Raw genomic sequence first — 27,187 nt, forward strand, 5'->3', positions numbered from 1 at the left:
GTAAATGTTTTCTAAAATACGAACTTTCATAGAGAGGATTGGATGATCTTGTTGATTAAAGTGTTGATAAACTGTCGGCTATTTGGTGGTGTTAATTCCCGGACGATAACTGCACATTCTTTTGTTTAATTGTTCTTGCGTTTCTCCGACATACACGAAACTACATAAGTTGCATTCTAATCCATATATTAAGTTTGTTGATTTGCAACTTAAGTCATCGTGACTTCTTTTATCGAAGGTTTTATTTGTAAAGGAACTGGAGAAGTAAGAGTCAGTTATAAGAATGTTGCATATTTTGCAATTTTTAATACCACATTTTGATATGGTACAATGTGGTTCGTCATCGTTGTAGTCAAATATAAATGTATAAACATAAATGTATAAATATATAAGCATAGATCCAAATAAAATTACGATGATACCATTTACATATACATTATTTTATCATTTTATCAGAAAGGCTTATTCTGCCTTTTTTTATACTTTAAATGAGTTCGTATATGAAACAAGAACATGAGTCGACTAACAGAAATATGCAGTCGCTTCTGAGAATCAAACACCAGTCCGTACAGTGACAGGTCTATAACAAACCCATTCGACTAAATAATGCATCCATTAGGCATTTCAATTAAAATATCTGTTCAAATCTATTACCTCCTACAACTCAAAAAGCCACCACCCCTACCATACTCGTCTTCTCAAAAGTATGCATACCATAAACGACTCTTAACACAAAAATATCAACACCTATGCAACCCCCTATTTGTAATTTTGTCCAATTGAAACGAGAAGGCTTGATTTGACTCACAAAATTATTCAATCGTCAGCGAGGATAAAACCTTTGACTTATTGATGAGAGACCAGTGATAGACCAATTTGGCTAAAGAATTAATCTTTATCCAATCAATTAATTGTTCCTACAACATAGTCAAGTATTGTCACATAAAGTGTAATAATAATCATTTAGAGTTTGCTCACCTATTCCGATCATATACTCTTTTATGCCACTGTGGACTTTCATATCAAATTCTTCGACATCAGTAAAAGATTCCCAACTAACAAAGATGTCCGAACAAGATGACTTAATAAAAGAGTATAGTAACAAAGTCAGTCATTTCATTTAAGAAAATTCAAGAAATTATAAATAATTGTTATTGTTATTAATATAGGCCATGTCCGCAACTAAATGGACTATTTTTATTTATCACTGTGTTTTGCCATTTTTCTAATTATTTCTAAAGATACAACATAAATAAATAAAAAGAGCATATGAAGTGAATTTATAGTATGAGATTTGAATAGTCAACGTGTGATGTTTTGTCGGCTCTTAAAAACGTTGACCGTCTGCATATTTATAACACGAAGCGCAAGCTACGTATTACGGTGAACGCTTTTACTTGCCTATGAAAAATCAAAAAAGAAACATTCAACTCAATTTACTAGGTACTGAGTTTTAGAATTATTCTCACTTGATACTTTTGGTGTGAATCTAAGCCAATCCAGACATTCCCAGGTTTTGGTGGTGTCAGATCGACAGTCACTCCATCACTACATGCTTTAACCTCGTCCAAGACCTCCGTCCATTGTTCATATTTCACCTCTTTTCTAGGAGCATTGACACATATAATGTAACGATTTCCGTGTACTAGCTCTTCCGTCGAATTGAAAATGGCATTTATGTAAGCCTTTTCTAGAAGTATGAAGGCATTCATTACATTTTAATAAAACATATAGCAAGAATATGTATGGTGTATATGTCAAAAAGACAACAACCCAGCCAGAAGGAAAATTTCAGCCCAAGGCCACCCATTTGTCTTCAATGAACGACGAGAAATCCCTCCCACCACAGGCATGCAGATGGACCCAAAACATCATTAAACAAAACTACAGCAAAAGAGTTGTCCCAATTTACTTAAGTAACTTAAAAGTAACCAAAGGAAGAAACGAAGCATGACATACAGAGGCCAGAAAATCCTGTTGTATACTTTCTTATATATAAGACAAATACAACGTCATCGTTGTTTACCAGACGAAACTTTCGTTATCGTCTATCGTTCGTCGATATTCTAAATGTAAAATGAAAGGGGATGTTGTTCTTATACAGCAGCACCATGCACATGAGTTGATCAGACTTGATAAATTTCGGTAACTTTTTTTATATCATGTGTTTTTGTATGTTGCTGTTTGTGCACAAATTGTACTTTGTCGAATGTCTAAAACGTTTTAAATCTAATCACCTGTTTTGCCACATTTTATTGCATCTGAATGAGAGCAAGGATCTGATAACATTAGCATTTCATTATTCTTGTAGTTATTGTTAATGTCCAAATTTGCAGCATCAATAATTGCCCATGTGAAGTTTTTGTGTCGAAGAGAGGTCCATGTGGCAGACAGAACATTTTTGTAGGGTGTATAGTCTCTATCGTTTTCTTTCCACCGTTCATTTTCATCAAGATGAATATCAAGTCCGAAACCATCGCGTTTCGTTCCATCTAAAATTATTGTTTAGACATTTTCATATAATAAATAATAACTTGTTATGTATCCAAATTAAATACTTTGTTAGGGTAATTTAAAGCATTTCAACTTTTTGCTAGACATCAAGATATCTATTTTTTAATTTAATATCATATATTATTTGTTATCAGATTATGGTCAGAACTGAGACAGTTTGATATATTATATTCAAGTTACCGGCTGTATATGAATCTCTATAGCGTAAAATTGCAATTCAATGTTTGTTTTTCAAATTTATTGCCAAGAAATTCAATTCAAAAAATATACAAGAGCCATATTTTTCACACATAAAGCATGTTTTATGTCTAACATTCACATATTTGTAATACAGAATGTAATTTTGGATGTCTGGAAATTATATATGTGAACAGTACCATCCGCTTTTGAAAGCAGAAAAGTTAATTTACCAAGACTGTACTTTTGTCTTCCGATGGCATCAATTATTTTGTTGGGTGTAAGTACTGAATGCCCTTTTTTATCAACACATTGTTTAATGTCCGCCGAAATAGTTGTCCACAAGCCAGCTCTATTGTATCCTCGTAAGAACACTTTTTGACATTTCGAATGGTCCATTGTTTTATTAAATATAATGTTAAATAAAATCTATAAAATGTAAAGTATTTATTATGACATTGGTTAGAGTTGTAACAAATAAAAATTAAATTATACGTCCAAACACTTTTAAGATTTAATCGTACGATATATAGGTAACGGTAAACACGAGACACGATGAACACAAGAGAGAGCAAGAAAGAGGTCAAGTTTAAACTTACAGAAAATAACATTTAAATTGAATTTCGATGAATTCCTTTGCCTTTTTTCCACATTGGGAAAGGTTTTTTTTTCTTTTTTTTTCAAAGCTTTTTTTTTTTGTGGAGTCCTATTTGCTTATTTACTTTTGTTGCATTGTATATATTGAGCGAGTCTTTTTCAATGTCTGGTTTTTGTCCATTGATTACATTTTTTTTTTATTTCCGCTAGAATCTTTGTTCCCTTGATTACTCGCCCCCCATGTTAAGCTTATTCGGCAAACCTTATTAAAAAAACACGCATATGATACTATGATAGTGGTCAAATTTAAAAAAAACCGATATATTTTAATGTACCATTGATAGTTCTTTCTTACGTGTTTAATGTCTAAATTAGTGTATTTTTCCATCACATTCCACTTTGTGTGTAATCCATCATCATCGCCTAAAGCCCATTCATAGAAACTACACACATTAATGGCTTCTGATATATCGGGTATATCAGGGTCGTGCATTTTCTCGAAGGTCACAAAAAGCTGTAAGTAAAACATTCATACAAATGTTATAGTTAACATCTGTTGCAAAAAAGTGTGGTGTCTAAGGTGTAAAATATATCGTCAGTTATGCCGTCCCAATGCTATTTTTATAAGTAACTACCAACTAAACTCTTACGAGTTTTTGCGAAATTGAAGACTGTACTTTCCATTTTTCAATGTAGATATAGCGATGGAACGAACATTTTGTTGAATTATGAATAAATAATATAATTTATAAGGTTACAACTTCTCGGGTTCGTTTCATATCTCGATTTTTTTGTTGGGAGAACTCTTTCTTTAAAACGTATTTTTTGGGATCTTGAACTTCCTAAGTAAAATCTAGTGCTGCTGATGAGAGGTTTGCAATATGTACATTATTTTTATTTGTATGTATCTACAAACTATAAAATTATACTCCAATGTAAATGTTAGCATAACATGGTTTGTTAATAGTATGGCAAAAAAAAGTGTTTTTATTAGCAATGTAATGATTAACAATAATAAAAAAATACATATTTAGTAGTATATTTATACTAAATCAAGTATGGATGATTTTAGAAATCATTATATTTACAGTGAGTACATAATCACACATTGTCTTAACTGTGACACATATGCACACGAACATTTTTAAAACTTATTTTTAAATATAACATAATCAAAAATTCAAATCATAAATTATATTGCCTCAAGCCCCTGAAGCAAAACACAGCATTATAATATCAATAAACTGTTCGTTATCTATTCTTCACTGCGAACGTCTTGTCATACAATTCTTGCCGTTACTACCCCCCCCCTTTTTTTTCAGGGTTTGTTCCGTTATGGTATGTTAACATTTTGGCCTATTTCTAACGCGTTCATTGTACATTATTTTATTAAGAGTGGTGATGTTTCGCCAATTTCCCTTCAATGAAACTTCCGTATTCCTATGTTTTCTATCAAGTATATGTCGGATGTAAAATTGATATGCAGTCTTGAAGTCAAAATTCAGATATTTTCTTTCAGCTATTTTAATTAAAGGCACAAATTTCCTGACTTCAGGTGAAATTAACTATAGTTTTAACATAAAATCATTTTGTTTAATAATCAAAATTTTGTATGTAAACAATACGTACGAGTTCTAAAAACAATCAGATATTTACAGATTTGTCTTGTAAGTTGTTACTTTATATTTAATCAATTTACCTTGTTTGTTGCATTCAAAAGATTAATTTCAACGTCTCCAGGCACTGGAGAGTTGACTAAAATTGTAACTCCGTCACTAAATACTGGTAAAAAACATATATCTTCCGAACAAAATTGTAAGACGATTCTGTATGTTTTCCCAGGTTTCAAAGTCATATCATTGAGAATAGCAAACTGATGGCTTCCAACGTATGTATAGCCTTGAAATGTCTTCCAAACTCCTAAAACAAATTAAAACCTCAATATATCAAAATACCTTTTATATAACACAGCTTTGTATATACCTGGCAAATGAAAGATTTCTGAAGTGTTTAATTTACCAGGTGATAACAATGGGATGGTAACGTATCAAAATTTAAATAAATATGGTTCCGTATAAACAGATATATTATGGAAGGTTACACTTGATGGTTTCTGGATTGTTATTTTTGCTTGGCTAAAATATACAAGTAAAACAATTAAAATAATATCTATCATTTATCACATGTACCACCTGTTCCTTTTATATAACCCATTTGATTTAAAGTGCTTTATTTCGATTCTATATATCTATGAATTATCTTCCTTTGAAACATTATTCTCTAGTGCTTTATAATTATGAAGAGGATAGAATCTAGCATAAGAAGTCAATAATTAACAAAAAAATCAAAATATTCAAAGGTTTTCCTCTACAAAAAAAAAAACTGTATGCAACGAGTATGTACAAATATGAGGTATCTTCACTATTCATAGTGCACTCGAAGTATAAAAATATCTCAGAAAGAAAATTGCCAAAATAAAAAAAATGAAAAAAAAAAAATGCAAAATAAATACAAAAACACACAATAAAAGAAAATAAATTCTTACTATATGCCATTCAATTACGAATTTTATATTTGCATTAGATATTTCCTTGCGGAAGTGTATATTTAGCATGAACCACGAATGCTCATCGACTATCCGACATTTAGCACAAAAGGGTCTATGTTTTAGTTGGTCAACTGATGCAAATAAATCTAAAGATTAACCACTTTCTTGAGTATACATTTTGTTAATTTGATATGATATGGTTTTACGTCACCCCCGATAATTCTCTCCTCCACTTTTACAAACGCCTCGCGGATGAAAGGTTTATATGCATCCGGTACTGTCCAGTAAGAACTTAATGTAGTTGTTGATGTCTGGAAATCAATGTCGTTCTTACACGACGGCCTTGAGTCCTGCAACCCAAATCCATATGTAATGAAATGGTTCTCATACTGTTTATTTTTCATTTAAATGTTAAAACAAAAGTCTTGATTTAAAATCTTTTAACGTGTATATTCGCACTTTTATATAATGATAAAGTATTAAATTTTATAAAATTGCGAATTGTACAGATTTTGTTATGAAAGTAAAGATGTAAATTATTAAAGTTCGCAATTCATTAAAAATGTCTATGAGGAACTAGGGCTTGCCTTTTGCACCTTAATACGACCGATATATACCTGCTGGTGGTGGCTTGATCTAAGTTCATGCGACTCTGAAAAAAAAGAAATATATATGTATTTAGAATATGTATCACGCTTTCAACAAAATGTGCGACACCACTCTCGATATCAGTCAATTGTTTGTTATAAATAAATGACTTTAGTTGATATTAGCTTATAATCGCTTTGTATTTAAACGGAAATTCGGTAAAAAAATGATACCTTCACAGTTGGTTCCGTCTTTAACCAGAATACCTTCAAGAGGTTCAAGGACGTCAAGAACTGTCACACCATCGGAGGAAACACTGATACTACCATACGACGTACTCGCTTTTATAGTGGAATAATAGATCTACAAAAACAAATCTGATACAGCATGCCGTACATTTTAGGACATAAGCAAATGAATCGAAAATGAGACATGTAAACCGTATATTTATCAACAGAAAGAATTAGTCATGAAAAAATATAACATTATGTGAGGTGGCCTTCGGCTGATATTGTTCATCCTGGTGGTGATGTTGTCAAATTCTCCAACTTATTATTTTAGCCATTGCTGAAATTGTAATATGATATGTTCATTAATCACGTAAATTATGTTACCTTAAATGGCATCAGATCTAAAGACGAAAAGGTATGGAATGAGGTCGACGAATGAACTGCAACCATAGCAACTGTGTCGCAGGATTTAGGGGCGGACCCTACGCAAGCTTCATATGTAACATCTTGATAAGGGTGAACAAAACGTGACCATGTAATAGACAACGAGTTGTTGCCAGTTGTAAAGTCTATGTCTATATTGTCCTGAAAACGTAGAAAATTAATGTTATTTGCCTCTTTATCAATACATAAATTTTACTAACTGATTGAAATAGTTTGATTTCAACGTCTAGTTTGAACAAATCTGGTTGAAAGTGGATGTATCTTATCAAATCACATTTATTTGCACGAGTTTGTTAATTTTGTATTTTACTTACCAATTCCTTTTGAAATGTCGGGTAATCGTTCTTCACATCAAATACAAGTACTTCTGATGGAGGTTGAATGTCATGAATGTACTTTGAAGATGCCCAAATAGCTGATAGACCAGCTAAGTTGGTTGCTTTTATTGTAAAGTAGTAAGCATGATTTGGATGCAAAGACCATTTCAAGTCGTTGATATTGATAGCTGTACATGTTGCAGGAACAGTTCGTTCACAGCTGCCATAAAAATGTAGCTCTCCAAATGGTTTGATATCGGACATTTCTGGTTGATGGCCTTAATAGAAAAACAACATATGAAATAAAACATCATTTGTCATGACAGTGATCAAATGTATATTGCTCTTTGACCACAACTATATTCTAAAGACCATTGATACACGTATTATTAGATTGAGTAATCAAGGGAACCAAGGGTATAGCGAATCAATCAAAATAATGCAATACAGGGACAAAGACCAGACATGGAAAACAGACATACACAACAAAGAACATAAAGGAACTAAAATCAAACATAAAAAGTAACAAAATCAAATGAGCAACACGGACTTCATTAAAAACTCGGAGCATGGACCAGGTGCACCGGTAGGGCAAGCGTCCTCTGTGTTTCTTGAACACCAGCCAAGTTGCTCATAAAAAGTCAAGTTCGGGGTAGATAAATGAGGAAAGGAAAACCATAACGATCCACGAGTTCATGATGACGACCATAAATCTTCTGTAGTGATGAGTTCAATATTGTAGCAACATAACCCTGTTCTAGAAGCCTACTTGTTAGAGTTCTAGCGCGATACAAAAAGTCATATTTGTTATTACACAAAACGAATTCGATATTATTGTTTTGCAGACTAATTCAGTTCATCACGCATTTACTATTTCTCCGCATTTGTCGGTGTTATTGCAAAAACAAATCACAATGGAGTGTTTTAAACAACTGAAACCAATTTATGACATTTCCGGTTTTTGATCTAGAGGAAAATTTGTGCTATGTCTTAATTTTTATTGTCAAAATAAGATTCGTACGTCGTAGCAAGGTGGTAACACTTGACATATAATTGACAAATGATATAACAAACCTATTGCATATTCCAAAGCCATTGGATATGGGTCTTCTTGATCTGAGAAAGCATACTCTGACCAGTTAGCAACTAAAAACCCATTTTCAAGTTTTACATCGATGTGAGTGTCGGTGATCCTTGGCTTGGTAGTATCAACTATAAAAGGCCCTAAACTCTGAAAAAAATATATTATTCTACTTACCTCTTTATTTATTTCTAAAATACCTCTAGCTTGCTAACCATGGTATCTCACATTGTCAAAAAGAGTTTTAAATGGTAATGCATATAGTTTTAACATGATTTGTGTTATCTATAGATGATAATGACAGCAATTAAACAACGGTTTTTTTTTGCAAGAATCAATTTTGCAAAAAAAACACAATAAGCGTGGACGGTAATTCTCATTACGAAAGATATTTATATGTGACAATTTATTAGTGAAAGGTAGGGTTTCAATATTTAGTGAACTGCGTATTACACTTACCAATTCTTTTAATATTAACACTTTAAAATTTAGCATTTATTTCATAAAGATGTAAAGATCAATATTTTTTTTCAAAAATCGAATTAAACCTGAGTTCCTTCAGCTCCAGATTTACTGATAGTTTTGATTACAGCATAAAATTGTTTTCCATCTGCAACATCTGGATGATTTAGACGGAAATGAGTGTGGTGTTTGGATGATCGAAAAGGTGATAGATCTGGAGCGATTGCACTCTCTGTAGTAGACAAACCAACTTCGTAATCATAAATCAAATTTTCTGGTACATCAGGTTTCCATGAGATCTTAAACTGCAATAAGGTATAGAATACATAAAATAAGTTCATGTATGTGATGCAACTGCCGTAGATTTACTCAAATTATGTTTAAGTATAAACCTGTGGATGTACCCAACTGGGTAAAATAAAACCAAACGTTTTGTAATGTAAAATTGCTGATTATGAGAACTATCAAAGAAAAAAAAACAAACTTTATAGTTTATCGACAGAAAGTATGCTGCCTTGTGTATTAATGATATCAAGAAAACAGTGGATTCACCTACAATTTTGAATTATATCTAAAATGTTGAAACCATACCCCACCTATGAATAGGAGGATGCACATATTTTTGGAAGAGAAAAAAGGTGCATTAAAACAATTTAAAACATAATGTATCTATTCAAATTGAATGATTCTAACGAAAGTTTGATTAAGAAAGATATTACTGGTTGTTCATAATAGAGCATAGGTTCGAAAATACTACAATTTCATGTAACACAGACGATCACGTTTTGTAGATTTCAAACTTCAAACCAGAGACTTCCTATTAAATGTGGGAAGAAAAAGGAATCAAATCGTGGGCAACGTGGTTGTCATTATTGTAAAGGTTTGCATTTAAGGAGGTAGACCAAGGTTGATGGACATAACTCTTGAGATCAATCATATGTTTGTATCATATTAAATTTCTCCACTGCTTATCAAGCTTTTATTTGAAAGAGAATAAAATCAGTCAAAGTTACTTTGATGCTTACATGAGATTGATGTAAAATGCTGAATGCAAACGTTCCAATGATTTATAAGAGTTGTGATCATTATCCTAGGTCATTCTCCTTAAATGTTCCCTATTTGTCACTCTGTGGAACGTTCTATCAAAGTATTTTAGAGACAAGCCAAATAAAGTACCATTTATAGTTATGGGGTATTTAAATTTGTGTTCGTAATTTTTTTTACAATATCTCCATTTATTTTCTATAGCAAATTTAAGAGGTGGGCAACACTCTTGTAATGTCATAGTATGTGCATTCTACTACCTTCTGTCTAAATTTGTTTTTTGTTAATAAGAAAACAATTCTTACTCAAGTATATTTTATATCCTTTATTGAGAGTCGTATCTGATATTTTGCTTTTTACACATAACATTTTGTAAACAAAATATTATGTTTACATAAAGTTGACTCTAATTCTAAAATCAATGTGACAATGTTTGAAATGGTAATTTGACATGAATTGCTACAACATATTGATTTCGAAACGACAGGCCTATACAGGTAATTTATGAAAAACGCAGATAGTATTCGGCCGTATACGTAAGGATCGATTACAATATGCTCTAAAAAAATACACATTGTATTCTTATCATTTGGAATTAGATAACATACTTAGAATAAAATGCCCAAGAAAAGTATTTAGGTTTCAGTTAAATTGTTAGGGTAACTGTCTGGTCTTACCTGTAATGTTCTCGGTATAACAGCTAAGATACTTTTGTTTGGAGAATGGCAGAGAAAGTTGTCCGCTACGTATATTTGTGTGCTTGTAGGCAACATTGCTATTTGTGTATCTGATGTAAATCTAAAGTTACATGGTAAAAATAAAACAATTAAAATGTTTTGAAAATAACATGCAATATTTTGGTAATGCATTATGAAAATCCGTCACTTGGATTCCAAATTAGAAAATAAAACAGGTAAAAAAAGAATTTTTTTGGTTATATTATTCACTTAAAAATCACCATTGTAATGAAATTCTTCTATTGAGACATGAATTGTCAATTAATTAACATCAATCTTCCAAGTATTATATTGATTAAGCAACCGTCATTCCACAGCCTTATCAATTTTATGAAATAGTAGTCAATGCGATCATTTATTTTTCTCTGCTGTATTAATATAAAAATAAAAAAAAATAACAAGCGAAACATATATTGCTTTATTTACTTGCAACTGACTGATGAGTTGAGTACTAAATGTCTTTTCAGATTTCTATCCAGTTTCCAAATTTGCCCTTGGTATTTTACCATTCTCTCCTTTGTTTTTGCACCATCAATAAGAACATCCCTGACGTATGGCACCCTGGTCGTTATTTGCACACCGTCAGAGCAAACAACGTTAGATTTATCATTCGCTCTATTAACAGCAACCACAGACACGTGATAGTAGCCTTCTGATTCCGCGACGGAACTGGCAAATGTTAAATATGTTTTCTTTGTCTTCAAAAGATAGGATGAAACAATATTAACGCATGTACACATTTAATCTTGTTAAGATTATAGAGTTTAATTAATCGTTTGGATAACGATTTTGAAATAAATACCGTTAGTTACATTTCGTAGAATCATAATTCCAAATAAAAAAGGCATAACATTTTACCGTTTTTATTGTAGTAACGGTCGTTACAAATAATGAAACACTTTCGTACTATAGGTCACTAGGGGATATTGAATTATTGATTTCAGTAAATCGTTCTCCATTTAAAAATTTAACTTCAGATGTAACACGCTCACAGATTGGAAAAAAACTTGTCCATCATCTCATGGACCAAATTTGGAATATGACCGTGACTCATCAACCTTTTTTTATTTTTTCCTTGTATTTTGATACAAAAATTCAATTATAAGAAATGATTTGCATTTTATCGATCTATTTAAAATAACTCAATGCCCGTAGTGTATACTTGAAAATAATCTGCTACGCAGAATACATTTCCTCATAGACCGAAAAATATAACAGTCCACGAGATCCTTTGTATCCTTTGATGTGAAATACCTTAGAACTTGATATGAATTCTTCATTTGTAAAACAATGATCGCTGAAGATGTACATGTAGTATTCAACGCCGCTTTCCCTGTCAAAGAACCCTTCCCAGTGGACATTCAGATGTAAATCTTGCTGATAGTCAACTTCCGGATCTCCTCTTATCCCGTCGTGTACAAACCCCTCATAGGGAGGTGTTACGTCAATGGTTATCTTTAATGAATATGTATTTACTTAAACAATGCTAAGCTTTTATATTTAATTGAACTACAGAACTACACTTTAACTTTCCAAAACTACAATTTAAAGTTACTATACTTTTACCAAGAAACTAGATAAACTTTGTTGAATATATATATATATATATATAACACTGAACTGCTATATAAAATGATGTTTTTTATAGGATCAAGTCGATCAATCCGATTACTTAAAACCAACTAAATAATTTTACACGACGTCAACTCGTCATTTCACTGACTAACTACGGCGATGTTTTGAGACAAAAGACCACTGATGTTGGCTTCAGCTAAATCAAGAAATATTTCGTGGCTACAAAACTGCATGTCTGTTGCTGTTTATTTATCAATCAATTTTATTCTACTTATTAAAATGGATGATGCGCATATTTGGTCAATATGAAGCTGACTCAGGTTAAACTGGTATTTACTATTACTGGAACAAATAAATGCACTTCTCGAGAGAATGACAGATAAAATATCACCCACTGAGACGTGTGATAGCCCAGGATATTACCGTCTTAATGAACCAATAAAAACAGCAAATGACATGAAGTAGAATGATATGTGATTTTATTTTCTATATGGTTGTTTACCAATTTTGTTAAAGGTGTTCAATGGATCGATTATCCGATAATTTGATTATTAATCGTGTTACGTCATGGTGATAAGGCTGCACTAAGTCTGAAATGTGTTCATGTGATTACTTTACTTTGAAAACTGATTTGTTCAACGCGTCATAATTTTCCTTTCCTCTTTCGTCTACCCCGGACTTTACTTTTTTATGAGCAACTCGGCGGGTGTTTCTAGAAAAGCAGAGGACGCTTGCCCTACCGGTTCACCTGGTCCATGCTCCCAGTTTTAGGGGAGTCCGAGTTGCTCATTTGCATTTGTTACTTTGTATGTGTGATTTTAGTTACTTTATGTTCTTTGTTGTGTATGTCTGTTTTCCATGTCTGGTCTTTGTCCCTGGATTACATTCTTTTGATTACCGCTATAATCATGGTTACCTTTTACCACTAACATATGATAAAAATATATTTACTGGTCTGGTTCCTATAGACTTGTTGACTGATTGACAATGCAGCACTGTCATAATATAAGAACCAAAGCAATGAAAAGTGTTCATTATGGATTTCATTTATTTTGTTTTATTCGTTTGTTTGTTGTTTTTTTTTTTTTTTTCGAAATAAGTGACACATACTAAAACAGCAATTTGGTGTGTTCCATTACTATCTTCCAAAAAGAAAGATTTGAGTTTGTATATATATATACATACCTTTTTAGATACAGTCGTCTTCAGCAGAGCTTTATTTGTTACTGTGACTTCAATGTAGTAATCTGAATCATGAATTCCTTTGTCTTTTCCTGTCAATATTCCAGCATTTTTACCGACGTCTGATATCATTGGTGTGACATGGAAATGTTTATGGTAACATCCATGGAACATTGTGCAGTAACACGACGGTCCTCTTGGTTCTTCCATGTATTTTGTCTTGCATTGTGTTAAATTCTGAAATGATTGGTTATCATTGAGCTGTTTGTGATTATAAAGTATATTTACTAGAAGTATATATACCCAAAACATGTCCTTAAGTGCATGTCACCCGAAAAATCCGCCGAAATAAACAGGAACGAATGACGCAAAAGTAATAGAGCACCCGGAAGACCAGCCTCTCTTACACGTTCATGTTAATTGCAATGCAAATTTATGGACTATAGTCTGTGATAATTTATTTGTCATTTAAATCGGGTAGATAAATAACATAACTACAGGATGCTAGAAATTGGAGTCTTATTTCACTGAAGACGTTGACATATTACAAGTTCATGCCTACAACTCCTCCTTCCTCCTGATAATAGTTATCATTCTACGAAAAACAATTGTTGATGGAAAAGGTAGAGGTAAGGATCATCTATATTTGTAGCCAAACATAAAGCGGTTTTACACTTTTCATGAAGTTGCATAAGATATTTCAAGCTATACGGGAAGGACAGACGGAAAATGAAATCAACTGTAGTTTTTTCATTAATGTACCTGTGCCAATCCTTGAGCGTGCATTTCTGCTTTACCATGAAGAATTATTTTCGATGTGAAATTATCGAACAAGCGCCATTCAATTTCATCCATTCCGCTGTCATAATCATACGCATCCCATTCAATTCTGTTTATTAATGATAAAATATCAATATGTACAATGAACGTTAGAATAAACATGAAATTATTTTCTGAACATTATGTAATTATAAAAAATAAATTTGTCGGGCTTTGTGCTGTACGCCATCTTTACTTCTCGGTGTATGAGTGTAAAATTACAATCTTTCATCAACAGTATTTGTATCATCTTAAAAAAATTCAAATTGAACTTCATTTATGTAGTTCTTCATTAAATTCACGACTCCTTCAATATATGTTTGCAATGAGTGCTGCAAAGCTTCGTTGGCATGTGATGAAAATGTAATGGCCTGTACACACGAGTATTGTTTTTTCATTAATTATCATGATGAAGTGTTTGCATTTGAGTCAATTATATTATCCGAATTTTGTACTTTAACAATTTAGTAGATTCATGTAATGAACAATTTATATTCGCATCTGCAAAATACTCTTATCCTCCAATTTATTCATTATACTTTCTTCCATTTTATCTGGTCTCTTTCGTTTAAACCCCTGTTTATTCTATCTTTACCAATAAGATAATCTTATCGTTAGTCTATCAAATAGAATTCTATGACACAAACTCATTCATGAAAGTTGAGTTCAGCAGAAATTTGATGGACGCAATGGGCAAAACGTCTGTTCATTCGATGCATATCAAAAACGTATCAACGAAGAATTATTAATAACCAATAAAATGATAATTTACAGACTAAGCGTAATTTATTATAAGCTCGACAAAAATGTTCTTAACATATTTTAATAAGAGTTTAGATGGGTTTCAAGTGTTTTAGTAGAATGTTGTTTCTGTAAAAATCTGATATGGTAATAGATAAGGCAAACGTCTCACGTCATTTTGGTGAAGTCTTCTACACTGTGGACGGATATATTGACACGGTCGCCATCTGACAACCACAGATTGTTGATCACTGGTGGGGTTGAATCTTTATAAACAGTGATTGTGTCGTCAGCATGTTTATTCATTACGTCAATGGCCCTGACTGTTATGTCTAATCGATTTCCATTCGTCCATGGCACATTGATCACACCCTCTTGGGATTTCAGATTCGAAGTCGCTGTGAATCGTTGTTCAAAATTCAAATTCGGTCCGTAGACCTTGTACTGAATTTCAAATCTTACAATTCCTGTAATTAAATTTTTCTCGCTTTCTTATCGAGTATTGGATTTTACATGTGAATTTTGAACCAGAGGCGGCAACATATTGCTATTTTCTTGGCATGTTATTTTTGCCGAGTTAAATCAGTTAAATTTTATGACAGGAACTCTCGGAAATATATCTCTTGCCATGTACTGTATTTTTACACTGAAAATCGAAATAAATATTTCTCCAAGAAAAAAATGAAATAAATCAGTATCTCTGACAGAGAAAAGCACATTCCATATCAATTACAATTACCTAACTGTCAGTATTATATAATCACAACTTTTTCGTAAGACAATATCATATCCAATAAAACCGTATCAAAGACACTGACATTCGTCTTTAAGTAGCATTGCTATTTGTTACTACTGTATATGATTCAGATTTCGACATGTAATATTCAGTATTTATCATATGTATGTCAGTTGCTTACCATGAATATTTTGTATTTCATGAATAGTTCGTCTCCCGTAATAGTCATCGTATTCCGGATCAACACCATGGACATGTTTAACGCCAGAAAGCCAATTGTTCCGTTTATGTCTGTCGTTTATAAATCTGTCTTTCCAAGTGATTTTGAGGGCTTGATCATCGATCGAAACCCATTTGAAATTTGTCACTTTTGTTGCTTGTTCTAAAAGTGTTCGTTTTTCTTGCCTCTTTTCTACTTTAGACTGGTCATCGAAAAACACCAGACACCGAGCGGCTTTATAGTTTGTTGTTTTGTCAAAAACAGCAATAGTTACAGTGTACATGCCCGGTGACTTTAAAACAAAGGTAGCCTTAAAACAGTAAAAACTATGATGAGTGAACATAAAAGTATATATCAATGGTTTAGGAGGTACCGAGTGCTCTAAGAGAACGTTATGGTTCTTAAAATTAAGAAAAGTTCAAGAGTTCAGCTTTAAAAAGATTTTGTTAGACTGTACAGGTACAAGTAATGACTCGGAATGATCTACCAATTAAGTTTAAAGATACATGAATGTATCATTATTGCATGGTCACTGTAGGCTTTCACATGTGTTTGACAGAGTATTAGGTAGATCGTTAAATTGGCTTATCTGGGTAAAAACTGTCATTGTCTTGTTGGCTTTATGATATTAAAAGTAATGAGTAAAGGTGTATTTCTACCTTGAATTGGTAGGCTGTCAAGACAAATAAAAAGCCCTGAAAGTAAGATGGTATCTACACATAGAAAAACTATATCGGGTATTATTTGAAGAAAACTTCTTACACTGAGATCAACTTTCCACATATATCTTATGCATGAATGAAATCGATAAAAATATGATATAATTTTGTTATGAAAAAGTGAAACTGAAACTAACAAAATATCAGGATATTGCAATAGAATGGTACTATATTTAACATTATACAGTTGAACAAGGAAACAGTTCAATCAAAGTAATAAGTGATCAAACAGAACGTGAACAAACATTTATTAATTCCTCCTTATCAAGTCATAGAGGCGTCACACTTTTTGTACTTCAGAATTTAAATGGTTTCGATTCAATTATAGTGTTCGAAAGAGCAAATACCTAAAATTTAATTCATAGAGATACAGAACGTGGTTTTATCATGAGGGCAAAAGACTGTATAGAACAGAAATTCAGTGTTCCAAATGTTGTGATACGAATAATCACATTCAATCATTCATGGACTTCATATCGCTTATACTTGAACCGTACAACTATTATTGCTCTTTAAAAGAAACAATTGTGAAGAACCACCCTTGACATCAATACTTTTCCATTGTGATAGTTGATCGTATGTTATTAAGAATGGATGAAAACAAATATCCAAACATTTAAGGGGCATGATTCATCAATGGGCTCCAAAATTATTCAATTTTCAACATTCATTTGGAAATAGTTAGTGCATTTCAAGACTAGAAAATGTATTCATTTAGAAAATCACACTTCACGCTAGGCTGATTCTTTTATCTTACAATCCTGCTAGCTCATTGACATCTGAGATGCAACAAGCATATTTTGACAAAAATAGATTCGATGTTTGATTTGACTCAGTAAGTTTTAACCGATTAGGGAGGACATCTCACCTTAGGAGTTGAAGCTGGGATGTTGTAGTCCTTTACAACCATGTATAAATCTTGTACCAAATACGAACCATCTGAGAACATCTCAAATACTTCAAGTGTGTAGTAATCAACACCGGAGTCGTCATCAGTCCAACCAGGCCATGATATAAATGCATTTCGCTATTAAAGAAATAAGAACAAAAAACGATTAAAATATTCAAATATTGTTTTATTTAATTCAACAAAAAAACGATTTCACTTATCATATTGGTAGTTCATTGTAATTTTGTTGAATATGTGGTTTTTTTTCAGTGATGTTCCATTTCGTTAAACAGAGGCTCGAGTATCAAGCCATTGAACTTTGCTCAAGGGCTGGTATATTTTAATTGTTGATAAAAAGATAAGTATTGAAATGCTACCAAAAAATCATTTAATTAATAGCATAGGTTACACCTATTTCACTGCATTATATTAACCAGTCTTATAGTATTCTTAAATGTGTTTTCCAATAATGAACCAGTAATATGTCCGAGGTCTGCATTAATGGCCCAAGGAAGACTATAAGACTTGAAGGCAACGATTGATATCAACATTCCTACACTGGCATCTAATTTATTTGTTTACCCATGATGATGCTTCATGGTTTATTGTTTTAGAGTGTCATAAAAGACCGGTCAGAAAATCTTTAAAAAGTCCTGATGCAAAGGTTAACTCTTTAATTTACTGAAGAAAAAAATCACAGTATGCTGTTTTCCAAATTATGAAAATGTATTCATAATGTATGAACTGGTACATAATGTTTTATAGAACAACAACTTTTGTTCATGCATACATTATGGTAAGCTTTTTATCTACTGAAATAAAACAAATCCTTAAAGTTCCATTAATTGACATATTATCTATTGGACACACATTAGCACGTGTGAATTTAAAATATATATATATAATATATATATATAAATATAAATATAAATTTAAAATATATATGAACTATAAAATGAACAGTTTTTGTTTTCTTCACCTGTTCTGTAATGTCATTTGTTTTTATTGGCGAATCGTTGCAAACACCACTTCTTACAACGCATGGGAAATAAGGATTGATGAGGTCCCATTCGAATATGTAATCTCGTAATAATGTTCGTCCGTTTAAATGAACTTTAATTTCTTTTCCATTGGCTTCTCTGTCGGTGTAATTCAAATATCCTCCGTTTTCTACCCTCCATTTAAAGTATAATCTATATAAAATGATTAATATTAAACCAACATCTCGTATGTATAACACGGATGGTTTAAGAACATTTCAAAATGCATTAATGTGAATGCTAGTTTATTCAAAATGAGTGATATTTATTTGATCATATATTCTCTCAGCCTCCGCTCCCCTATGAAGTTTATAGCGTTTTGAAATAATCGTATTATATTCTTGTGCAAAATGAATAAAGAGACAAAAATATTCTTTTTACGAATCTGTATAAAAATGGAACCAATTATCATTTATTTTGTAGCAATTTTCGGTATAGTTTTCTATAGGTCATTGCAAATATTCAATGGCTTAGAGAATACGCAGAACAATATTATCAAATATTATGTCATCATTATAACAACAAAATTGAAAACCCAAAATACAACGTTGATGTCTCGGATATGTTGAATTTCAATACCATGCGTCTATGGGTATATTTAATACGCATAAGTTCTTGTTCGTACGTGTGCGGTCCAAATAGCAGTATGATAGTGTAAGCTTTTCTTGCATTTTCAAATGTTGGTTGTACTACCGGTGGAAGTTTATGGAACTCACTATAGATTGAATGTCAACAGGTTTATTTTTACCTGGTTTTATTTTTAGAAAATGTAGAAAACCGAGTAAAACCTTTAATAAAATGAAGTGAAACATTTAAGATATGAAAATATACAATATGTGAATTTTAAATGAATAAGGAAACTTGCCTACATACAAAATAAGCCGAACCAAACTTTTAATGAGTATTATTTCTCATATTTCAACGAACAGGTAAATAATTTAAGGAAAACAAAACTTAAAGCAAAAATCAAATGTACTCTAAGCCTATTTGAACATCTTTTATTCAATAGAGTATGGATTTTAGAATTCTAACCAGACATTAATAAACATATAATATTTAATTAATTATAGGCATATATCAAATACTTGTTTAACCTTTTCAGGAAATAAATTTCAAATTACTAACCTATTTCTATGTTTAAAGTCCCATCCTGAAATGTCCAAAGCATCAATTCCTTCTTTCTTACAGTGAACTGGTTTATGAATACCAGTCCAACCACAGGAAAATGTGTGAACATCTCTAGGATGACCTTCTACAAAAAAAATTTTGTCTTTGATTCAAATATATCTGATTCATATCTATTAGACCCCTTACAAACCAAATAGCTTTGTTGTGATACAGTTTTAGAACATCTGTTATAATTGCAAAGTAATGAAAGATCGGGATTTGGTTAAAATGCTGACGATGAACAGTTAGTCTTAGAAACATGTGTACAGAATAACAAGATTTGCAATATTTACAAGATAGTTATTGTCATATTTTCATATTTTAGATTTGAGCTACAAAATGTCATACGAGAATAAGTTCTAAAGTTCCGTGTGGCAATTTTCAGTAATAATAATAACCAAGAATGCAGCGCCATGGATTATTTTACACCACATTTTATAATTCATCAAGATATTTATTTTCATTAATAGCATCGCTAGTTGAGTAGAAAATCCATCCTCAATATTTACCAAAACTTGATATCAGTTTAGGTATTAGGCTTGTGTATATATTAAGAAACTTTGTATTCGGGTTTCGTAGAAATTTTTTTCCAAAACAAAACAGAGTTTATACCTTATGTGGAAACGGTATTGGTGATAACTTTCATTTGCTATTTATTTGTCAGCAAGAAGTCATCGTAAATTATTGAAATAAGCTATTACCAAGTTATTATATAAAAAAAGTTTGTCTAAAATAAAAGGCGTCAATTTGCAATGCAGAGGTTTATAAAAGACTCGCAATTTTTATTAAGAAAGTTGCCATCATGTTTTGATAACTGCTGTGTATATGAATATTTAAATGTATTGATATCATTTTATTTATTATTTATTTATTTATTTATTTTTATTTTATTTTTAAATTATGACCATTTTCTTTTCATTTATGATTCCAATATGTTATTAGTGTATCTCATATGCCCATGTCAGATATATAATATGTCTGAGATAACGTGAATGAAATCTTGTAGAAAAAGATTTACAAAACAAACAGTAACAACGGCGAATTTTCCATATCACATCGTCGCAAAATAAGCAAAGATAAAACGACCAAATTATAGACAAGTGTGGTTAGTTCAACATTTAGTCTATATATGATTAAACCAAAATTACCGCCATTTTCGAACTGAAGCTCAACTGAAGCTCTCGTTACTCCGTACTGAAAATAAGTGATGTACCCAGGTTTCTCAGGTGGCGACTCATCAACTTTAAATGAACTAACAATGTCTATCTCCGCCTTTTCCCAGCCAACATTGTTCGTCCACTTTACAGAATGTCGAGTTGCATCCTCATTAGGGTCATCTGGGGTCGTCAAAATCTCGGTTTTATACTTTAACTGTATTAAGGCGTAGTTGACTTTAACGTCAATTTTAACTGAAATGACCAATCAGTATAGCTCGCTTCGATAGCAACAGAATAAACCAGACTCCCTAATATATATTAATCGCGCATTGATCTTATAGGTGGACATTCAGGTAGTACAATCCGGCATAAATGAATATTTCGATTTTACGGAAGATATAACATAAATAAACAAAACTAATTCCAATAATACCAATCATATAACTAATCTGGAATTCGACAGTACCAATTTTATGGTTGAGAGTGAAAGAAGAGAGTAACTTAGTCTTTAATGTCAAATTTCGTATAATTTGTAATTTAATGTAATTCTTAGTATAATAAGTTTTTATTTTGTTATCATTCATTTGGTTTTTTTTTTTGTTTTTGACAATACTTATTAAAGTACTTTTTTAACTCACAAGACACATTATAGTTCAACTTACGTTGGTGCCCCTTTTAATGGTGTCACACTATTGCGACGTCGTTTTGTTTTGTTTTGTTTTGTTTTTGTTTGTTTTGTTTGTTTGTTTTATGCGCTTATGTTTTGTTTAAATTTCATTTTTTTATCATATGAGGAGATTATAGTCGCGAATTGTTCGTGTCACACTTTACTACTAATTTTTAGAAACTTCAAGTAATGAAACAATAAATGTATTTATGCATTACTCGAAGTTTCTCAAAATTTGTACATAGACAGAACAAAATAGTCATATAGTTCATGACATTTATGCTGAGGGAGACAGAGAATGGAATGTTAATACATTCACTGGGATTAGAGAAAAGATTTTTTAGTAATGGATATATAAAAAGCTTATGTTGAAGAGGTATTCAGGGATTCCCTGACCTTTCATTATCGCACCTAATCAGCGTCTGCAATCTAATATCGTAAGTTTTATATCGCATGTGTTTGAAATGTAATAGTAAGAGTTGTTGCATAAGTGTTATCCGCTTGATATACACCGACGCAACTTTTTTTTCATGTTACGAGATTATAAGCCCAACGCTCAAAGCGTCCCTACCAATTGAACAAAGCACTATCATAGATGTGTTTAAAAATTGTGCATCCTATCTTTTTGTGCAATGAGCCAATGGAGATAATGAAATTTGACTGATTTTAGGTATACAGCCCAAGTTGACTATTATCATCATGATTATTATTATAACTATTGTTATCATTATTCAAAGACGGTAGTGTCTTGTTAAATAGGCTTATATTGTGTTCCTACTTTCATCGCATTGCTGTCCACCAAACCCATTCCAACATTTACACTTAGAGGCAAGCTCATTTTCACACGTTCCTGGATAACAACGTGTACTATCTGGACGCCATGAACAAGCCTCTGTCAATATAAAAATGGAGATAAACGACATATTGCGGGAGACGGCTTGAAAATGAAATCGTTAATATGTTTTAAATATATTATTAATTGAAAGGTTAGAAAGATAAATTTGTGTAAATTTGATTTTGAATGTAATTTTTCGACTAAATAAATCACCGGAAATGCCTGTACAAAATCAAGAAAATTGCAGTGATTTCCATTTTTCTGGTTTTTATGTTTCAATTGTTCCACGGACTTTCCTTTTTTACTATTCCTCTAGACTTTTGCCTAACAAAGCTTAAACTTCCCCTTTTTTACTTTACCTGTGACCCAAGGGCCTTTGATACACATCAAAATTAAAATATATTGATACTACTTAAGATTTTCTAATATTGCTAAATTATTGAAGTAGACTGCAACCAAAATCAAAGGTGACCAATAATTTATCGAAAGTGGAAAACCTTACGGAATCAAGTATTTTTGGCAAACAAGTTCATTATGCCATAATGCCCAGACAAATGTGGATTTAAACTAAGCCAATATGGAGATCAAGGTATTCTGTAAAATTATATTGGAGCCCAATTCATAATTTAGTCTTTTCTCGTTCCCATATGCACAGGCTATAGCAACGTTAATGCGGAAAGACTCATAATGTATTGTAACATGCACCCGTAAATCCAGATGATAAAGAAACAACCAATATTGGATTGTTTAGAACCGGTCAAAAAGCATATTTACGGATATCAGTCGTATGTGCGTACTTTACTCTGTGGCAACATCCCTTCGGCGTCCGCCTATGGAGTTTTCATATCACAACTCGTACGTTATGCCATAGCTCGCCGTAACTACACAGTCTTTTTGTATCGCGCTTGACTTCTTAAAATTAGGTTTCTGGAACAGGGTTTTGTTGCTACAAGTTTGAAGTCATCAATACAGATTTTTTTATGGTAGTCATCATGAGTTTGTAGGTCGTCATCATGAGTATGTCGGTCGTTACGATGTATCCATCTGCACCATGAAAAACTGATTTATTCAACGTATCATAGTTTCCCTTTTCTCTTTCGTCTACCCTGGACTTAATGTTTTATTAGCGACTCGGCGGGTGTTTCTAGAAAAGCATAGTACGCTTGCCCAACTGGTGCACCTGGTCCGTGCTGCCAGTGTTTAGTGGAGTCGGGGTTGCTAATCTACTTTTGTTATTTTGTAGGTATTATTTTGTTCGTCAATTTATGGATATGAATAATTAACTCATTCAATATTTAATGATAATTTTTCAGTCATATTGCAGACCAAATAGAGCATTTAATTCTCCTTCTCGTATCGAGCAAACATTTTGCGGTTACCAATTATTAATGTTCAATTTTGCCTGAATATCCGTTTTGTAACCAAGAATAATAAAAATAATATGATCATTATTTGACAAAAATATATCGCTTTTGAAAAAAATTGCATAACTACCACGGGAGTTTTTGTTTACTAAACGCAACGATGTGTTGGATATTTCAACAGATAACCATATAACAATACCAAGACAAACAACATGAAAACCGATCGAAAATTACTGAAAATCAATAATGAAACGAAATTGTTTTAGGTGGTAACAAATCCACGACAATGATATTAGTTGCATAGTCGAAATCAGACAATGTTTCCTGTAATTTTTTTTTGTCCAGGGATAACACCATCGTTAGCGCCTAAGTAGCGGCATACAATACAGATACATACTGTGACACTTTTTCATATTATTTGGAGGATACCAAATATAAGCATTCCAATATTTTTTAGGCTTAAGTGCTCCTTCACACCATGCACAGTGATTATCATCTATATTGTTACATTTTCTATGATTGCAATGATCTATCTTTGGGCAAACTGAAACGAGTAGACAATAGACGAATAGACAAATAATTTTGAAATAACCTGACGTTTCACGGTTATTCGTGCTAGGTATACACCCACTTGTACACATTGTTGTTATTGGAGAGCGACTTAAGTCGCATATTGCGTACGCCCCTTCCATATAAAGCCCACACAAATTTTAGAATCAATTCATTTGTCAGGATCCGAGAATTTTGTGAGTTCACTATCATAACATATACTGGAAAAGGACAAAGTACCACGAAACAGGAAATTGATTATTTTAAACGGCAACCAAAATCGCTTACGACATATGCCCTCTATATATTAATGTACATGCGAAATTTGAAATCAAACAATTCATTGGGAGCCGAGATAATTACGACGAAAATCTAAAGAGAGGACGGATGGAATAACGGACGAGCGGATTGATGCATGTATATCACCCACTCATTAAGTAAGAGTATAACAGTATATTTTTTGTCTTAACACATCATCATGTAGACAATATCCAGGAAGTAGGATAACAATAGCACACATTCTTATGTTCAAAATCAGATTCGATAATCCGGAAAACAGTGCTATATCTTGAAGAATTGTATATACATGTCTGTGTAAAAAAATGACTAAATTGTAGTACATGACAAAAGACTTCCTATATTATCAAATTATCAAAATTATACTAACTTTTACAATAAGGACCATCAGCATAAAATCCATCATTGCAGTCCCGACATTGATTCGGTGCATAACATTCTCCGCCACTAGATCTCTCGATTTTTTTCCCGCGAACCAGAATACCGTCATTTAAATAGTTAACATTGCATGCATTTTTCCCGGATTTTCCATTACAAGTAATAATTGGAACTGCAAAAATAAAATGTAATGAAATGCAGCTTAAGGCGATCATCGTCTTATCCAGTTTAAAAAAAAAAACATAGTCGAAAGAGTAAGAGCACTTTTTGTCAAAGCTAGGTAGATTTATTTTTAGTAAATGATGCACATAGGTTTACGGTACATGGATCTGATATCTTAACTGTATTTAAATATTAATTTAAAGGTACATTTAAAGCCAATCACGTTCGAATAATTACAACTGATAAATCACTTAGTAATAAAACAGATCAAATTGTCCGAATATGATGCAAGTGAAATCTGTTGTTATTAAGGCACGAAGATAATGTTTTATAAATTCACACTTTTTTAAAATTTATACCACTTCTCTTACTCTTCTTTTCTAGCATATACTGCTTACCTAATACTCAGCTTAAAAAGTAAACCCTGTTTAATTTTATGAAAATGTTTATTCTCCCCTCAAAACCCCTAACCCATGAACACAACTTTGTCCACTATATCGTGCACCATCGGATTAGTTTCAGGTTCTCATCTGTCTTAAGTTTTCATAATATAACACATCAGTAACTTTGAAATCTTTAACCTAATGCATTCATTTTTAAGTTACCTGGACAGGCATTCAAGGTGCAGCTTTTCGTTTCTGTCCAATGACTCACGCATTCTCCTACTTCATTCATGTCAACAAATTTAGGGTGGCTGACGTTGCAATATCTTGTAACTGTACCTTGTCCACATGTAACGGAACAATGACCCCAGGATGACCAGTTTAACCAATTGTTGTCCACTAAAATGTGTAAGCACATTTATTCTATTATTACAGTTTCACTTAAAATGTCGATCATTTAAAGAATGTAGGCCTAGGGTAAGGGACACAACCCTTACCGTACAGATCATTAAAACGTTTGTATTCTGCATTTGACATCAATCTCATGTAAGCATAAAAATAACTTGGATTGGTTTCATTCTGTTTCAAATGAAAGCTTGACAGGCTTTGTTGAAATTAAATATAATACGAACTAATTTCAAGAGTTACGTCCCTTACACTACCTCTACCTCCTTAAATTATTCGTAACTACTACCGCCTTAAATGATTCATAACAAACATTTTCTTTTTTTTTACCCGTTTAATAGACGGAATGAAAACGAATGAATTCACTCGCTTGGAACGTTGTAAAGACATCATCATGACAACTATATCATCAAGTCGTCTTGGAAATAAAAAATATCATGATGAGTTATCGTTACATCTTGAAATAAATGGTACTTTAATATATTACCATGACTCAAAGAAGAAAACAAACGTATTATCAATACTGATTATTTAAAAGTCTATAAGATAAATGAAAGTAGCAAAATAAAATAACATAATAATAAATTCCTGACATGCATATCTATCCTTTTCTGACTATTTTGGCTGAAAGGCTGGTGATAGGTTTGTTATCAATGAACAATCAAATTATCATGATAATTATGTTATCATCTTGACATCTTGACAAGTCGGTGTCACTTACACGACACCAATTGTTAGGACTTTTCCAATACATTTCTTTGGCTTTCTTAATCGTTTTCGTAGAATTAATTGATTTAAGGTGTAAATTACCTAATTTCTTAACAGCAATACAATTGTTCTAAGATATTTATTACACATTTATTAATAATACAAGAAAACCAAAAGACAACAGACGAAGGAGAAATCGATCAACACTAACGAACTAGGAAGTAGACATATATCCTGGTTCCCGGGACTACATTTCCAGGTATTAGCTACTAGCAATATACTCTATTTGTATATGTGTAACACACTGAATATTGCGATCGGGAGCCAGTCTAGTAGACATAGGAAAACGAAAAGCTCGAACCCCTACTGAAAATAAAGGTGAATGCATGAACTCCGAAATTGTGAGCCGTTCCTTTTTCCAGCAAGACAACAGTCTTGTTTCTAATTGAAGATTG

The 27,187-nt window shown here is 32.1% G+C and overlaps 1 protein-coding gene across 3 annotated transcripts in view; it reads right to left on the reverse strand.

Moving 5' to 3' along the window:
• The window catches only part of LOC148610368 (uncharacterized), a 54,409-nt gene that overhangs the window by 24,277 nt on the left and 2,945 nt on the right, over positions 1-27,187 (reverse strand). For all 3 annotated transcript variants that reach the window (XR_015914815.1, XM_088542894.1, XM_088542895.1), the window contains exons 2-29: positions 25,842-26,018; positions 25,067-25,246; positions 24,248-24,394; positions 22,430-22,543; positions 20,976-21,236; positions 19,786-19,912; positions 18,600-18,813; positions 17,600-17,758; positions 15,974-16,322; positions 15,229-15,523; positions 14,259-14,385; positions 13,500-13,733; positions 11,994-12,194; positions 11,166-11,437; positions 10,680-10,800; positions 9,045-9,263; positions 8,490-8,646; positions 7,413-7,693; positions 7,039-7,239; positions 6,658-6,787; positions 6,454-6,488; positions 6,048-6,186; positions 4,988-5,208; positions 3,644-3,802; positions 2,925-3,120; positions 2,238-2,492; positions 1,470-1,690; positions 979-1,081 (exon numbers count right to left, since the gene is read on the reverse strand). Coding sequence is in view for 2 of the 3 variants with exons in the window: in XM_088542894.1 (XP_088399020.1) it covers positions 979-1,081; positions 1,470-1,690; positions 2,238-2,492; positions 2,925-3,120; positions 3,644-3,802; positions 4,988-5,208; positions 6,048-6,186; positions 6,454-6,488; positions 6,658-6,787; positions 7,039-7,239; positions 7,413-7,693; positions 8,490-8,646; positions 9,045-9,263; positions 10,680-10,800; positions 11,166-11,437; positions 11,994-12,194; positions 13,500-13,733; positions 14,259-14,385; positions 15,229-15,523; positions 15,974-16,322; positions 17,600-17,758; positions 18,600-18,813; positions 19,786-19,912; positions 20,976-21,236; positions 22,430-22,543; positions 24,248-24,394; positions 25,067-25,246; positions 25,842-26,018 (5,295 nt within the window). In the remaining variant the exon portion in view is untranslated. The remainder of the gene's footprint in view (positions 1-978; positions 1,082-1,469; positions 1,691-2,237; positions 2,493-2,924; positions 3,121-3,643; positions 3,803-4,987; positions 5,209-6,047; positions 6,187-6,453; positions 6,489-6,657; positions 6,788-7,038; positions 7,240-7,412; positions 7,694-8,489; positions 8,647-9,044; positions 9,264-10,679; positions 10,801-11,165; positions 11,438-11,993; positions 12,195-13,499; positions 13,734-14,258; positions 14,386-15,228; positions 15,524-15,973; positions 16,323-17,599; positions 17,759-18,599; positions 18,814-19,785; positions 19,913-20,975; positions 21,237-22,429; positions 22,544-24,247; positions 24,395-25,066; positions 25,247-25,841; positions 26,019-27,187) is intronic.

This window comes from Perna viridis, chromosome 8 (assembly GCF_037379345.1).
Source record: "Perna viridis isolate PV_CMFRI_1.1 ecotype Kerala chromosome 8, ASM3737934v1, whole genome shotgun sequence".
In the NCBI taxonomy this organism is placed as follows: domain Eukaryota; kingdom Metazoa; phylum Mollusca; class Bivalvia; order Mytilida; family Mytilidae; genus Perna; species Perna viridis.